The following is a 17,144-nucleotide window of genomic DNA, read 5'->3' on the forward strand; positions in this document are numbered from 1 at the left end:
TTTGAGGGGCTATGCATGTTGAAGGACAGAGAGAACTCTACTTTGTACCTGATTGTAACAAGTCTGCCCACACAAACTGCTGGTCCTCTCCTACTAGGGAGCAGGTTTTTACTTGAATGGAAGGGTTTTAACTTGAAGACTCTATATTTGAGTTTAAAAACCAGAGGCATGTGTTCACATTTCATATCTGCACAGTTCTTTTGCTATTGTATGAATTTTGTTGAAGCCAGAAGAATGCAGAAAGAGGACTGTGAAAACCCCTTGAGAGTCTAGTCTATCGGTGATGGTGATGGTGATGGTAGTGATGGTGGTGGGTATGAAGAGGGGACAAGTCAAGACTACTCAGCAGGTGGCGCTGAGATTTGAGCATGTCCTTGCTCTACTCAGCCCTGCACAGTCTTCCACACTTGCATTACTCGTTCATCTTCTGGGGTGCACTTGTATTGAATCAAATATTCCTGTCCTTCTGCTGTGGGAATTTTTGAGTTTGAAACTGTGTGTTTGGGCTTTCTTTCCTTCACAACAACTTACATGGAGAATTATATGTTATAGGTGCTAAAAAAGTTTTTTTTTTTTAAATGTCCATGATGATGTTTTCACAGCATCCATTCTGTTATAAGAGCTCTGTGTATACTCACTATTTAATGTTTTCGGAGTCCCAATGAGGTGTGCATTATTATTTAAACCCCCTCTTTTGCTGAAGGAACTAGGTCATCAGGTCACCACTCACCCAGCAAGTTGAGGAGCTGAGATTAAAACCAGATAGTCATCAGGCTCTGGTGTGTAACCAGTATACCAAACCTCATCAAAATCACAGTCACATTTTTGGGTAAACTTGAAGCAATGTATAAAATGGCTTCCTTGATAAGTTGAAAGCAATATGTAATTTTTTTAATTTATTTTTATAAACCTTACATTTTATTTGATTTGCTTGACATCAGTAGTGAGTTTCCATACTAATATCTTTGTTTGGATCTTTTCAGAACCAATTAGAAGATATAAAACTTACAACAGTGATATCTTTAGCACCTCAAGTGAAAGTCCATCTATTATTTCTTCGGAATCAGATTTCAGACAAGGTGAGAAGCACCCAAAACTAGCATATGCTTTCTTCTTCTCCTCCTCCTCCTCCTCCTTCTCCTCCTCCTCCTCCTCCTCCTTCTCCTCCTCCTCCTCCTTCTTCTCCTTCTTCTTCTTCCTCCTCCTCCTCCTCCTCCTCCTCCTCCTCCAGGGTTATTGCTGGGGCTTGGTGACTGCACTACAAATCCATTGCTCCTAGAGGCTATTTTTCCCCCCTTTTGTTGCCCTTGTTGTTTATCATTGTTATTATTGTTGTTGGTATTACTGTCATTATTGTTGCATAGGACAGAGAGAATTCAAGAGGGGGGGAAGCCAGAGAGGGGAGAGAAAGACAGACACCTGCAGACTTGCTTCACTGCTTGTGAAGCAATCCCCCTGCAGGTGGAGAGCCAGGGGCTCGAACTGGGATCCTTTTGCCAGCCCTTGTGCTTTGTACCATGTGCACTTAACCTGCTGCACTACTGCTCAAATCCCTAGCACGGACTTTTAAGAAACAGTGATTAGCTTTTCTTCTTTCAGTACTCTTGAGATGATAAGGTACCAAAAGAGTCATTGCAGAAATATGAAAAGTATCAAAAGCTGCCAGCTCCTCATTAACAGCATTACAGTAACTAAATCACAGTGTCATCAAACAGTATTTTAGTCTTTTTTTCCCCCTTCTCCAGAGCACTGCTCAGCTCTGGCTTATGGTGGTGCTGGGGATTGAACCTAGGGCGTTTGATGTCTTCACCATAAAAATCATTTTTACATAACCATTATGCTGTTTCCCCAGCCCTAGTTGAGCCATTTTCATGGTAGAATCGCCACCTTTAAAAAGAGCATGACTGACCTCTGCAGAGTTTAGTAACATTATGTCATCAGCTTGTGTAAATGAATATGATGTGTAAAGATCATTTCATATTGTTTTTGTGAAGTGCTTGAGTTTGGAGTAAGGCTTAAATTCATTTTTGATCACCTGTACTATTCCTTTTTCATTCACAACTAGTGAGAAAAAGTGAAGCTACAAAGAGATTTGAATCCAGCAGTGGTCTCTCTGGAGTAGATGATACCCCAACACAGGGCCAGTCACAGAGATCAAGGTATGTGACATGAAAGAATAATGAATCACTCACCGGGTGGTAGCACAGAGACTAAAGTGTTAGACTTAAAAGCACGAGATCCCGGGTTTAATTCCTGCCATCTCTTCTACCAGAGTGATGCACTGGTTCTCGCTCTCACTTTTTCTCTATTTCTCTCTTGTTAATAAATAAATCTTTCTTAGTGGGATTCAGGCGGTAGCGCAGTAGGTTAAGCGCACATGGCGCAAAGTGGAAGGACCCGGTTCAAGCCCCTGGCCCCCCACCTGCAGGGGAGTCGCTTCACAAGCGGTGAAGCAGGTCTGCAGGTGTCTATCGTTCTCTCCCCCTCTCTGTTTCCCCTCCTCTCTCCATTTCTCTCTGGCCTATCCAACAATGACAACAACAATAAAAAACAAGGGAAACAAAAGAGAATAAATAAATATAAAAAATATTTCAAAAAAGTCGTGGAGTATTAAAAATAAATCTTTTAAAAAAGGAATAATGAATCCATATAGTTCTATTATCAGGTCAGTTTTTCCCCTTTATTTTCATTAAAGGGATTTTTTTTTTTAAGATTTCTTCTTTACTTTCTTTTTTAAGTCATTACACATTTGTTCAGTTATATGAAATATAGTAGGCAGGGGTAGATAGCATAATGGTTATGCAAAGAGACGGCTATACCTGAGGCTCTGATGTCCCAGGTTCAGTCCTCTGCACCACCATGAGCCAGAGCTGATCAGTGCTCTGGTAAAAAAATAAAAAAGTAATAAAAATTTTAAAAGAAAAATGAAGAAAGAAAGCATAACAGTTTAAGTTGGAGAATTTTTTGGGGAGAGATATTTGAATCTTTTAAAATTAGAATTGGATCTGATTATTTGTAGTTTGTGCCTGATGAAACATTTTTTCCTATGAATGTAAACTAACTTGTTATGGGAAGTTTTGCATATGTCATGTTAAAGATCAACGAGAAGATAGTAAAACTTAATCTCTAGGGAAAAAGATTAGTCTGTGTAAAAAAGGTTGAGCAGACTCAACTAGCAGACATCCTGCAAATATTAGTCAGTGAATGAATAATGAATAGGTTACTTCTAAGTTAGCTATTAAGAAAAAAAAAGGCTAATTATTAACTTATCTTTCCTGTCTTTAAAAAAAAGTTGTGTTTTAAAAGTCCATTTTGGAATGTTTGGAGTTCGTTTTTCTTATAAAGTATTAGGTATTATGCTTGTGTACTATGTAGGATGGTGATATTCTTTTAAAATTATTTTATTTATTATTTATTGGATATAGATAGAAATTAAGAGGAAGGGAGGTGGGAAGAGAGGACTTTACCCCCTGCAGTCAGGGACCAAGGGCTTGAACCGTGGTCCTAGCACATTGTAACATAACAGGTTTGCCACTACCCAGCCCCAGGACGGTGATATTGTAGCTTCATATTGATTTACTGTTTAAACTAAAACGTATGAATAATGAATGTATTCACTGGTATCTTTTTTCATGTGTAGCCTCTTTATATGAGCAAATGCATTTTAACAGGAAGCATTAATCTGAAGTGTGTCATGTTATATTAGAGAACGTAAACTCCCAAACTTTTCATTTTTCTTTAAATCCATTATCTCAGTACATTTACTTCTAGTACCACTTGACAGGACTCTCTTTTAGCTAATTAATTCTGACACTGTTTCACATCAGTAAATTATTAATAGGCCAGGTACCTCTAGCCATGCCATTCAAGCACATAATTTACCCAGACTTTAAACTCTAAGCAGTTTACATGCACTGTGCTAAAATTACTCCTTGTTCTAGTTTTCATAAAATTTGTATCTTTTATTCTGATCTCATGACTTTCAAAATGGACCATGATGCCTGGTTTTCTTTGAGGAAAAGCTCTAGCTAAGTATTCATTTACCTTAAAGGATGTTCTGTGCTAATTTAGACTACTGTGACCCCATTGTGATCATTTTGACAAAAAGTCAAGAGACAAAGGCAGGCTGGCAATGTGGCTAAGTGTATAGAGTGCAAGACACCAGCACTATACATACTGAAGCTTTAGTCTCTCTCTCCCTCATGAAATGTATTTTAAAAAAAAATCAAGACAAATATGGGGCCAGAGAAATAGCTCCCTTGGATAGTGTGCTGCTTTGCTCTGTACACTGCCCTGGCTCAAACCTGGTCCCCACCAACTGAAGCAAGCTTCAGTGCTGCAGTCTCTTTCACTCTCCCTTTTCTCTGCCTTTCCGTCTCTATCAAAAAAAAAAAAAAAAAAAGGCCAATATAGAACTGTTGAATATAAAAGTCTTAGTGACACAATGACATTTTGGAGTAAATAATAATATGAAGCAAATACTGAAGTGCACTAAGTTTTGTGTGGACTTGAGGCAGATGGTCTTTTCTATATATGCATTCTGCAGAAAACTTAAGAAGAGTTAGTATGAATTCTTTTTTAAAAATTCAAAAATAGGAGATAATGGGAGTCTGGAGGTAGCACAGTGGGTTAACCGCACGTGGTGCAAAACGCAAGCACCAGCTTAAGGATCCCGGTTCAAGCCCCCAGCTCCCCACCTGCAGGGGCATCGCTTCATAGGCAGTGAAGCAGGTCTGCAGGTGTCTTTCTCTCCCCTTCTGTCTTCCCCATCTCTCTCCATTTTGCTCTGTCCTATCCAATAACAACAACAATAATAACTACAGCAATAAGAAACAACAAGGGCAACAAAAGGGAATAAATAAATAAATATTTTAAAAAATAGGAGATAATGGATAGAGGCGTTATTGGAATCATTTGTTAAACAGTTTACTTGTAGCCACTTTGTTAACAAGTTATTTAAAAACATTTTTTCAAATAAAATTAAATCATTTTGTGAACCTTCTTTCAGTTTTCTTGCTAAGATGTCACAAAAGTCAGTTTTAGGGAGTCAGGCTGTAGCGCAGAGGGTTAAGCGCAGGTGGCGCAAAGCACAAGGACCGGCATAAGGATCCCGGTTCGAACCCCGGCTCCCCACCTGCAGGGGAGTCGCTTCACAGGCGGTGAAGCAGGTCTGCAGGTGTCTATCTTTCTCTCCCCCTCTCTGTCTTCCCCTCCTCTCTCCATTTCTCTCTGTCCTATCCAATAATGATGACAACAACAGTAATAACTACAACAATGAAAAACAAGGGCAACAAAAGGAAAAGGAAAGAAATAGAGAGAGAAAGAAAAGAAAGAAAGAAAGAAAGAAAGAAAGAAAGAAAGAAAGAAAGAAAGAAAGAAAGAAAGAAAGAGAAAGAGAGAGAGAAATTACTAACATTAAGGCTGGCTTAGCTCATTAGCATCTTGCTGTTGTAATAGACTCTCCTCTGCTCCACACTTGAACAGGGACAAACACTGGGTATTTCTTGTATCGGCATTGGATAGAAGTAAAGGTAGAAGAAAAAAAGGAAGGAAGGAAGAGATTATTAACTCTGAGTATATTTTATACTTATTTATATAAGATCTTTTTATTTTTAAAGATTTTATTTATTTATGAGAAAGATAGGAGGAGAGAGAAAAAAAACAGACATCACTCTGGCACATGTGCTGCCGGGGATCAAACTCAGTACCTCATGCTTGAGAGTCCAAAGCTTTGCCACTGCACCACCTCCCAGACCATTTTATATAAAATCTCCACTTCTAGCCTACTGCCTACTTTCCATCAACAAAAAAAGCACATTCACCAGAGCAGTGTCTAAATTCTTTACTGAAGCATTTTCTAAATGTAGTCAAAGTTTTTGATGATAACCCTATCATGCCACTACCGAATCTGAAGTCCCTGCTCTGTTCCTTTTTTTGGCCTCCAGGCTTATTGCTGGGACCTGGTGCCTGCACTACTAATCCACTGCTCCTGGAGGCCATTTTCCCCATTTTGTTGCCCTTGTGGTTGTATTTATTGTTATTGTTGTCATTGCTGTTGTTGTTGGATAGGACAGAGAATTGGAGAGAGAGGGGGAGAGAGAAAGATAGACACCTGCAGGCCTGCTTCACCACTTGTGAAGCAAACCCCACCACCACCATCACCACCACCACCACCACTACCCCCACTGCAGGTGGAAGCCCAGGCTCAAACCGCGATCCTTCCGCTTTGCGCCATGTGTACTTAACCTGCTGTGCTACCCCTTCCACCTCCCCACCATGCTCTGTTCTTTAGGTCATGTATTTGTGAGGTCTATGTTTAGAGCTGTATTTATAAATGTTGCAAGCTTCTTTATAAAATTTTCCATTCTTTAGCTAGAATGAAATGGAAAAAACAGATTTAGACATTGCTATTGATTTATATCATGGGAGGTGGGGAGACAGATTAACAGGAAATGATGAGTCATATATAACACAATGAGTAATTTTTGGGTTCTGAGTTATCAAAAGTGTCTTTCAGCAATAACAACAAAAAAAGATATTCTAAGCCATTTTCTGTGTTAACTTTTGAAGTATAATTTAGACATAATACAAATCCCACATCTGTACTGATTTTTTTCCTAACTCAAAACAACCAATTTATTTATTAAATGACCCTGATTTCCTTTTTTTTTTTAATGATCCCAATTTTCTTGACTATATATTCATTTGAATTTTTCTTTTCTCACTCTCTCAAGCTTTTCATTCTTTGTAGGAATCACTCTCTGATACTGTTTTTGTTGGGAAAAATAAAATAATTATCCCTTCCACTTTTCCCCCCATTATTAGTAAATGGCATAAAATAATTAAAATAACTTGGAGAAGACTAATATAGTTGATAAAAATTATAGGTGTGAATTAGAATAGATGGGTTCAAATACATATTTCTGTCCTTGACCCTCATTAAGTAGGAATGAGTCATAAAATTATGTTTAATCACTTGCTTAGCAAGTATTTTTTTAAATACCTGTCATGTGCTGGATTCTTTTAGTACTAGAGGTAGAGCCATGAACCTGACAGAAGTTCCTCAAGGGACTTTTGTAAAGCTGAGAGCTAGCCGGTAAGCCATTTAAATATAAGTAATGCACCTTTGGGTGGTGAGGATGCTTTGAAGAAAGTAGGAAGTAGGCTTAGGAGATAGAGAATGTAAGTTTGTGATGTCTAAACTCTGTTTTACATAGATAGGGTGACCAAAGGAAGCTTCTCCCAAGGGGTAACATTTGAAGAGAAACAATTTGAGTTGTCCTGGAGGTGACCCAGTTGTGCTAGATCCGTGTCCTAGGTTCAGGACATGAGGTCCTGAGTTCAGTCCCTGGCACTCCATATGCCAAAGAAATGCTCTGGTGTGTTTTCTCTCTCTCTCTCTCAATTTTTTTTTTTTTTTGGTATTATCTTTATTTATTGCATAGAGACAGCCAGAAATCTCTCTGTCTTATCCATTTAAAAAAGAAAGAAAAATGGCTGCCAGGAGTAGTGCCAGCACTGAGCCCCAGCGATAACCCTGGAGGCAAAAAAAAAAAAAATGGGGAAGGCATGTGTCCCACTGAAGAGAAGGTTACCTAGTATTCTAGTATTCGATAAGAGTGGCATGCAGGCATCTGAGATGAAAAAGTAAAATGTGTTTGAATTCTCACTGCCTTCTTTTTTATTCTTTTTTTCATATTTATTTTCTCTTTTGTTGCCCTTTTTTATTGTTGTTGTTATTGATGTCGTCGTTGTTAGATAGGACAGAGCAAAATGGAGAGAGGAGGGGAAGACAGGGGGAGAGAAAGATAGACATCTGCAGACCTTCTTCACCGCCTGTGAAGAGACTCACCTGCAGGTGGGGAGCTGGGGGCTCGAACCGGGATCCTTATGCTGGTGCTTGCGCTTTGCACTACGTGTGCTTAACCAGCTGCGCTACCGCCAGACTCCCTCTCACTACTTTTTTTTAATGATTTTTCTTTACTTGACTCAATTGGAAATAATCACTTTCTTCCCATTCCTTCCTTTTCTCCTGCTTCTGAGTAGCAGACAATATGAAACACCACTGGAAGGCAACTTAATTAACCAAGAAATCATGCTCAAAAGGCAAGAAGAAGAAATGATGCAGCTGCAGGCCAGAATGGCCCTTCGCCAATCTCGTCTGAGCCTCTATCCAGGAGACACCATCAAAGCTTCCATGCTGGACATCACCAGAGACCCCTTGCGGGAGATGGCCCTGGAGACAGCCATGACGCAGAGAAAACTGAGGGTAAGAAGTCTCCACTCGCTCACCTAGGTCACTGCTATTCAGAAACATCCTTCAGCACTGTTACCAGGGCCCCAGAGTTGCCTGCTGATGATAGGGAAATCCCATGTTCATTTCCATCGATGGCAAATAGATTACTGGTGGATATTAAAGTAAATATTTACGTTTTTACCATTTCACTTTGAAAATAACACGAGGTGAACTTCGAGTCTTATAGCTGTATGTCTTTGAAATGTGTGCATGATGCTTAAAGTCAGTTGCCTTTCCGGAGATTATAGAGGATTATATTTTCAATATGAAGAGATGCACTGTCTCACAACCAAAACTGGAGCAAGGGAGTTCAACATCAGGTCAGCAGCTGAGTAATATCATCCGTTACATTCCATCTTTCTCCTCTGCCATCCTCAGAGTTTTGGGAGTAAGTCACTCTGAAATTAAAAGGTGACTGTATTAGGTAGCTCCAAACATCATACCCTCATCTTGGATTAGCCAAACACAAAAGAATAAATCTGTATCTTTATGTCTCTAAGGGATTATTATTTATCTTTATTTTTAAATTAATTTTTATTAGTGATTTGATAATGACTTATAATATCATAAGATTATAGGACTGTAGTCTTTATGTCTCTAAGGGATTATTATTTATCTTTATTTTTAAATTAATTTTTATTAGTGATTTGATAATGACTTATAATATCATAAGATTATAGGACTGTAGTTTCATCCTGCACCCACCACTGTTTTTCTGTGCTCTGACCCTACCTCTCCTCTAAGTCCCCCCTACCCAGAATAACTATCATAGTTTTCACAGAGTCTTGTTTGTTTGTTTTAACTGGAGCACAGCTCAACTTTGGCTTATAGCAGTGTGGGAGATTGAACCTGAGACCTTGAAGCCTCAGGCACATGAGTCTGTTTGCATAATCATTATGTTGTTGCTTGTCGTATGCTTTACATTGGTTTGTTCTAACCCTCCCCCGCCAAGAGAATTGGATCAGTCCAGTTAATTTCGCGGCCCGCTTGGCCCCGCCCCAAGGAACCCGGAGAGAGGGTTCCTGAGTTCGAGAGTGCCAGAGTTGCAGAGGGTTCCCCAGTACGAGAGTTCCAGAGTGCCAGAGTTGGAGGGTTCCTGAGTTCCTGAGTTCGAGTTTCAGAGTTACAGAGTAAGAGAGTTCCACAGTGGAAGAGTTGCAGAGGGTTCCCCAGTACGAGAGTTCCAGAGTGCCAGAGTTGGAGGGTTCCTGAGTTCCTGAGTTCGAGAGTTTCAGAGTTACAGAATAAGAGAGAGTTCCACAGTGGGAGACTTTCAGAGGGTTCCCCAGTACAAGAGTTCCAGAGTTCCAGAGTTGGAGAGTTCCTGAGTTCAAGAGTAAAAGAAAGAGACAGCAGAGTTCTGTTTGGTGATTAGTTTGTCTTAGTTTATGAATCGTTCCTGAATAAAGAAATACAGCTGCCCTGCCCAGCCGTTGTCTCCGCGTCTCTGTTACCCACCTGTGAAGCTAGCCCTGCCGGCAAGAGCCTCCGAAATTTTAACAACAGTTGCTGGCTTTGAAAGTGACTGGGATCCATGTGGATTCAGTCGGCTAGGAAGGATCATCAGTTTCCCCAATGAATGGGTACTCACGAGATGCACCACGGGAAGGTCGATCCAGTGCACCCCAAGTTCATTTCCCACGTCTACGCTCGACCGGACCTGCCAATATACGCTGATATCTTCGCCCACCCTGTTCAACGCTTGACGTCTAGTCACCCAATCTGGTCCCCTACGCCTACACTGAACTTCTGTGTTCCAGTCTCTTGGAAACAGAGTTGGCAGTCAGCTGAGGTAAAGAACAAACACCTCATCACAGACCCCTGCAAGCGTCAACCCGGCTTTGACCTAGCACGTTATGATTGGGACCTCCTCAATCGCTATCGAACAGGCCATGGCAGGTGCCCCGCTATGTTCCATCGCTGGGGAGCCAGAGACAACCCAAACTGCCCCTGCGGCTCCAGACAGACTATGACCCACATAGTCAACGACTGCCACCTCTCCAGATTCAAAGGAGGTCTCGAAACTTTACATCAGGCTCAACCTGACGCTGTTGACTGGCTACGGAAGAAAGGCAAACGCTAGAAGAAGAAGAATTATGTTGTCTCACAGCCCTTTTCACAAGTCTTAACAACAGTTTGACTACTTACTCCCCTCTACCCTTACACAAACATATACACACACACAGCCCCCACAGCTTCAAGGGTTTTAATTCTTTATATTGCACATATGGACAGTACCATCCTGTAGGTGTTTTTCAGAGAAATGCAAGTCATTTGTTAATAGATATAAGCTGAAGGAATAAGAGACCTTGAGCACAAAAATCTGGAGGATAAAATTCCTTTACTTTACCTCTTCCCACCTCCCCCACATTTTTTTTTTTTTTTAATACAGAGTCATGGAGGTTGTACTGCCACTATGTAAACTTTATCACTTGAGACTCCAAGGCTTCAAGTTCAATTCTGGGCACCACCATAAGGCAAAACTAAAATGTACATGAGTAAGAAAAAAAAGAGGGTTGGGGAGACAGCATAATGGTTATGAAAAAGACCTTGAGGCCTGAAGCACCAAAGGTCCCAGTCATCCATAGTACCACCATAAGCCAGAGTTGAGCAGGGCTCTGATAAAAACAGACTCAGGGAATGATCTCAAGGCCCCTTGGATACAGATGATTACTGAGCTGTCTCATCAATCCAATTTTTTTCTTTCCATTCTTTTTTGTAAGAGAAGGGTAAAGACAGAGAGAGAGAGAGAGAGAGAGAGAGAAGGGACAGTAGAGATAATGCAGCACTGCTTCACCACCCTAAAGGATTATTTTTTATATTTGTTTATTTTTTTCTCTTTCAAAATATAACCCATATACTTTTTAAAATTTATTTATTTATTTATTCCTTTTTGTTGCCCTGTTGTTTTATTGTTGTAGTTATTCTTGTTGTCGTTATTGTTGGATAGGACAGGAAGAAATAGAGAGAGGAGGAGAAGACAGAGGGGGAGAGAAAGGTAGACACCTACAGACCTGCTTCACCGCCTGTGAAGCGACTCCCCTGCAGGTGGGAATCCTTACACAGGTCCTTGCACTTTGCACCATGTTCACTTAACCCGCTGTGCTACTGCCCGACTCCCATAACCCATATACTTTTTAAAGCTATGAAATGGTCCATGTATGAACTAGAGTGTTTTTTTTTTTTTAGTTCTGCACTTAAAAAAAAGTATTGCCCTATTCTGTTGATTTGCTGTTATTTGATTCAAAGAATTACTGAAGGCATATTTGTATACCCTGAAATTGGTAGAATTCATATTCTCCTCAATTTTCTAAAGGAAAAATAATATTGAGTGATAAGTGTTGTATTAAATGATGACTAAGAAGACTTATAATTCTGTTGCTGAAATTTCATTATGTAGCTAACTTTTAAAATTTTATTAGTGACTTAATAAGGATCAACAATATTGTGGGATAGAGGGGTACAATTTCATATGATCCCCACCACCAGAGTTCTGTATCCCATCCTCTATAATGGAAGGTTCCTATCCCTGTGGGAGCACGGACAAAGATTTTTATGGGATGCAGAAGGTAGGAGGTCTTGCTTCTCTATGGAGCTAAATTTTTAAACCTCTTTGTGGTCAATGTGCCAGTTTCCTTAAATGTGGAATTGTAATGCAACTCCCATTTTTCAAATACTAAATTATAGTAGAATGACTGAATTTATTTAGACTGAAAAGGAAGAAACACAATAAGTCTTCATCAGTTTATTCTAGTGATCAAATGCCTTAGTCAAAAGAAAGCTGAGAGTGAATGTCACACAAAATAGCAGGTACTTCTGATAATGAAAGTTACACACAAAGCATAAAGGGCACACATATATATATCTTTCTCTACTGGATCATAGTTTCAGGGGATTAATCCCAAACTCTGACTCACCAGAGAGTCATAAGTGGTCCTCTATACTGTGAAAACATGCCACTGTGTTTTGTCATCCCACTAATACCCTGGTTTCCTCTTTAGGCCATCAGCTACTGGCTATCTAGACGCGCTTTCTCAATGACTAGAGAAAATTGAACTACTGGTCATGAATGGTAATTTTTTCTGAAAAGAGCAGGAAGGGTATGGCCTTTTAAAAGCCTTATTTGTCAATGAGAGAGGGAGAGAGATTGAAGGATGACCAGATAGATATGGATGGATGGATGGATGGATGGATGGATGGATGGATGGATGGATGGATGGATGATAGAGAAAACGAACACCAGAGCATTACCCTGGCAAAAGATGCTGGAGACCAGACTCAGAGGGAGAGAGATAGAGAGATGACTAGATAGATAGATAAATAGATAGATAGATAGATAGGTAGATAGGTAGATAGATGATAGATGATAGAGAAAACGAATACCAGAGGATTACCCTGGCACAAGATGCCCAAGACTAGACTGAGGGCCTTGTACTTTTTTTTTCTTTGTTTTTAATTTTAATTAATTTATTTATAAAATGGAAACACTGACAAGACAAAACACTGACAAGGATAAGAGGGGTACAATCCCCACCACCAGAGCTCCATATCCCATCCCTTCCTCTGATAGCTTTCCTTTTTTTTTTTTTTTTTTTTTTTTTAACCCTATGGGAGTATGGATCACCATGGGTGCAGAAGGTGGAAAGTCTGGCTTCTGTAACTGCTTCCCCGCTGAACATGGGCGTTGAAAGGTCTATCCATACTCTCAGCCTGCCTCTCTCTTTCCCTAGTCGGTCAGGGATCTGGGGAGGTGGGGCTCTAGGACACATGGTGGGGTTGTCTGCTTAGGGAAGGGCAGTTGACATCATGGTAGCATCTGGAACCTGGTGGCTAAAAAAGAGTTAACATATAAAGCCATACAATTGTTGACTAATCATGAACCTAAAGCTGGAATATTTCAGATGAAGATTTGGGGTCCCCATTTTGGAAATAGCTAGTAGGTCTATTTTAGGTTTATTCCCAAGGAGGGCCTCATACTTCTAAGCCTAGCATTTTATCCACCTCACCACCTCCTGGGCCATATATCAGGTTGTGTTTTTACAATTGGAAAAGTCCTGGTATCTGAAGAATCAATTTCATGTTTAATTAATCATACTCTTTCTCAAAACATCTAGTTTTGATTCTTTTATTCTGAGTTGTCTTTGATGCTACCATTTAACTTGTTCATTCCCTGTTGCCAAACTTAGTCTGTAATCAGGTTTCAAGTTTTTGCTTCCCATGGCAGAACATTCACATTTTTTTTCCTGCTCTCTTGTTTAAAATACATTCTGCTGTACCATTGAATATTAACAGACTCTTAATTTTAAACTTTTACGTAAATAGTATCTACCACATTTTTCAATTCAGGTGGGCAGGAAAAAAAAAAAAAAAACCTATATCAAGCAACCCAAGGAAGTTATGCAACCAAATGCAAGAGGAAATCAACAAGTTTTACATTCCAGTAACCTCCATGAGTTACACACATACACACACACAAACACACACACCACTTGACCTCAGCTTAGTCCTACTTTCGCTCTATCTTTCCCCTTACATAACCTTTCAGTAAATTCTAAAACCTACTTCTACCTGGAGTCTTGTTCATTTTACATGGTCTCTTAAGCCAATTCTCTCCTCTAACCGCCCCCCCTCCCCAGCCCCTGAAGCTATAAGATGTAAAAGGAAAAAGTAGAAGCAACATCAGACTTCACTGTAACACCTGCATTACCCCTAGTTGTTACTATTTACAACAAAAACATAATGCCATAAGTTTCTAAGGACATGATTATACATTGTTTTGTCTTCAGAGTCCACTTAGTATGACTTGTTTCAGTACAGACTGGATAGTACTTTCTTTTTTATTTTTTCTTGCTGCCATGGTTGTCTCTGCAGTTCAGTGCCAGCACAGCTCCACTGTTGCCAGTGACTTTTTTTTTTTTTTTTGGTAAAATAGAGGTTGAGGCAACTTTGAGAGAGAAAGAGACTTTTTTTTATGTAAAATAGAGGTTGAGGCAAGTTTGAGAGAGAAAGAGACAGAGAAAGAGAAAGAGACACCTGCAACCCTGCTGCTCCACACTTGAAACCTCACCCTCGTAGGTGGGAAAGGATACCACTTTGTAAAACCAAAATATTTGTTTACTCCTTTCACACATCAGATACATTAAACCAAATTTTTATAAGAGCTGGGTAATTCTTCAATGCTTCAATAACTAAGACTTTTTCTAAGAGTTTAAATTTAGGTCATAAATGAAAAACTTACATTGTACAAAGCAACCATATTTGGCCTCAATGGTAGAAAGATAAAGCTGAGGGAAAGTTCCCTTAATACTTAGGATAGGGGGCCAGGTGGTGGTGCACCTGGCTGAACACACATGTTGCAGTGCACACAGAACCCAGTCCCTATCTGCAGGGGGAAAGCCTCATGAGTGGTAAAGCAGGGCTGCAGCTATCTGTGACTCTCTCCCTCTCTATCTCTCCATTCCTTTCTGGCTGTCTCTATCAAGTAAATAAAGATAATGAAATTGAAAAAATACTTTGTATCGGGCACATTCCACTCCTGTTTTTGGTAAGTTCCACCATTTTGATTTTTTGAAAGTGTCTACATTTGTCACAGACCACCTAGTTTTCATGTTACAACTTCATATATGTTGTTCTCACTGTTAACTACTATCATTCATTATATGTTGTTAATCATTATTACTACTACTGCTACTGGTGCTGGTAAAAAAATTTTTTTTTCCTAAGGAAAGATCTAGAATCCATGAGTGAAACTGTTGATTTCTGTTTGTGTGATTTGCAGAATTTCTTCGGCCCAGAATTTGTGAAAATGACAATTGAACCTTTTATATCACTGGATCTGCCTCGGTCTATCCTTGTAAGTAATACAGTCACTCTGTGTCACTTTTAGAAAATCATTTCAGGAACAATTTGTAAACGTCAGTTTAAATTCTTACAAAATTTACTTCTTCTCTGTTCTGATTGTAGACCAAGAAAGGGAAGAATGAGGATAACCGAAGAAAAGTGAACATCATGCTTTTGAGTGGGCAGAGACTGGAGCTGACCTGTGATACCAAGACGCTGTGTAAAGATGTGTTTGATATGGTTGTGGCCCACATTGGCCTAGTGGAGCACCATTTGTTTGCCTTAGCCACCCTCAAAGGTACCACAGCAGTTGTGTTTTTGTTTTTTGTTTGTTTGTTTTTTAATTTATAAAAAGGAAACACTGATAAAACCATAGGATAAGATGGGTAAAACTCCACACAGTTCCCACCACCAGAACTCTGTATCCCATCCCCTCCCTGATAGCTTTCCTCTTCTTTATCCTTCTGGGAGTATGGACCCAGGGTCATTGGTGGGATGCAGAAGGTGGAAGGTCTGACTTCTGTAATTGATTCCCGCTGAACATGGGCATTGATAGGACGACCCATACTCCCAGCCTGTCTCTCTCTTTCCCTAGTGGGAAAGACTGCCTGCATGATAGATCCACCTCCCATAGCAACCTTTTTTCCTTTCTTTTTTTTTTTTTTTTATTTAATTTTTTATAGGACAGAGAGAAACTTGAGAGGGGAAGGGGAGATAAAGAGGAGGAGAGAAAGAGAGACACCTGCTGCACTGCTTCACCCCTTGCAAAGCTTATTCCCTGCAGGTGGGGACTAGGGGCTTGAACCTGGGTCCTATGCGTGGTGACTTGTTCACTCAACAGTCTGTGCCCATTAGGCCCAAACTTGTTCTGGGAACTGGTAACTGAATGAACATGTCCCCACTGAGTGTTTAAAACCATCTTGCCCTTCCCCATCCAGGTGGACTGTGTCTCTGGGCATACTCTCTACTTGATCATTAAGATTGCTCTCAAAATAGGTTTTATTTTTCATATCTGGGGAATGTTGCTACGTATGCACTCTTAGGTTAGTAGGAAAAGTTTGACTACATCAGAGGACCCTGGTTTTGAATGACCATATGAACTTGTCCAGTTTACTCTCCTAGATCTGTATGGTGTCTTTTTATTATTATTTATTATTTATTACTATTGATTATTCTTATTGCTGTCATTGCCTGTCACTATTCTGGGCTGACTTTGTCACTTAGAGATAGAATGAGAGAGACACCACAAGTGGTCTGGGATATGGCACGGTGAATAAAGCATTGGACTAATAAGCATGAGGTCCTGAGTTCAATCCCTGACAGCATATGTATCAGAGTGATGTCTGGTTATTTCTCTCCTATCTTTTTTATGAATAAATAAAATCTTAAAGAGAGAGAGAGAGACACCACAACACTAAAACTTTATCTAGTGTGGTAGGGGCTTAAACCTGGGTGCTGCACATGGTAAAACAAACTCACTGAGCAAGTGAACTATTTTACCAACAACTCCCCCCACACACAGCTAACTTTTTCACAGAGAGATACCACAGCACTGTGCCATAGTGCTCCTGTGTGGTATATCAGGGGCTCAAGCCTAGGTTGTGCACATGGCAAAGCAGGTGAACTCTCTTCCCAGGAGAACTATCTCGCCTTCCCAGTGTCTTTCCCTTTCCTCTGTTGTCACCAAGGATTTACTGCTCCAGGATAACTTTCCCAGATCGAAAAAAAAAGAGACAGAAGGGGGCTGGGTGTTGGTAACATAACTGGTTAAGCATACATGCTCAAGGATGCGGGTTTGAGCCCCTGTTCCCCACCTGAGAAAGGAACACTTCAAGAGCTGTAAAGTAGTGCTGCAAGTGTCTCTCGTTCTCTCCCTCTAGTTCCTGCTTCCCTCTCAATTTCTCTTTGTCCTACCAAATAAAATAGAAGAGGGAGAAATGCCCATGAAGAGTGGCAGGTTCATAGTGCCAGCACTGAGCCCCAGCATTAACCCTGGTGGCAATTAAAA

General features: G+C 40.1%; 1 protein-coding gene across 12 annotated transcripts in view; it reads left to right on the top strand.

Moving 5' to 3' along the window:
* Positions 1-17,144, top strand: part of PTPN13 (protein tyrosine phosphatase non-receptor type 13) — a 220,297-nt gene that overhangs the window by 110,710 nt on the left and 92,443 nt on the right. For all 12 annotated transcript variants that reach the window (XM_060187764.1, XM_060187766.1, XM_060187767.1 and 9 more), the window contains 5 exons: positions 984-1,079; positions 2,066-2,159; positions 8,047-8,269; positions 15,075-15,149; positions 15,260-15,434. In XM_060187764.1, the coding sequence (XP_060043747.1) occupies positions 984-1,079; positions 2,066-2,159; positions 8,047-8,269; positions 15,075-15,149; positions 15,260-15,434 (663 nt within the window). The remainder of the gene's footprint in view (positions 1-983; positions 1,080-2,065; positions 2,160-8,046; positions 8,270-15,074; positions 15,150-15,259; positions 15,435-17,144) is intronic.

The sequence above is a fragment of the Erinaceus europaeus genome, chromosome 3 (genome assembly GCF_950295315.1).
Source record: "Erinaceus europaeus chromosome 3, mEriEur2.1, whole genome shotgun sequence".
NCBI classification, from domain to species: domain Eukaryota; kingdom Metazoa; phylum Chordata; class Mammalia; order Eulipotyphla; family Erinaceidae; genus Erinaceus; species Erinaceus europaeus.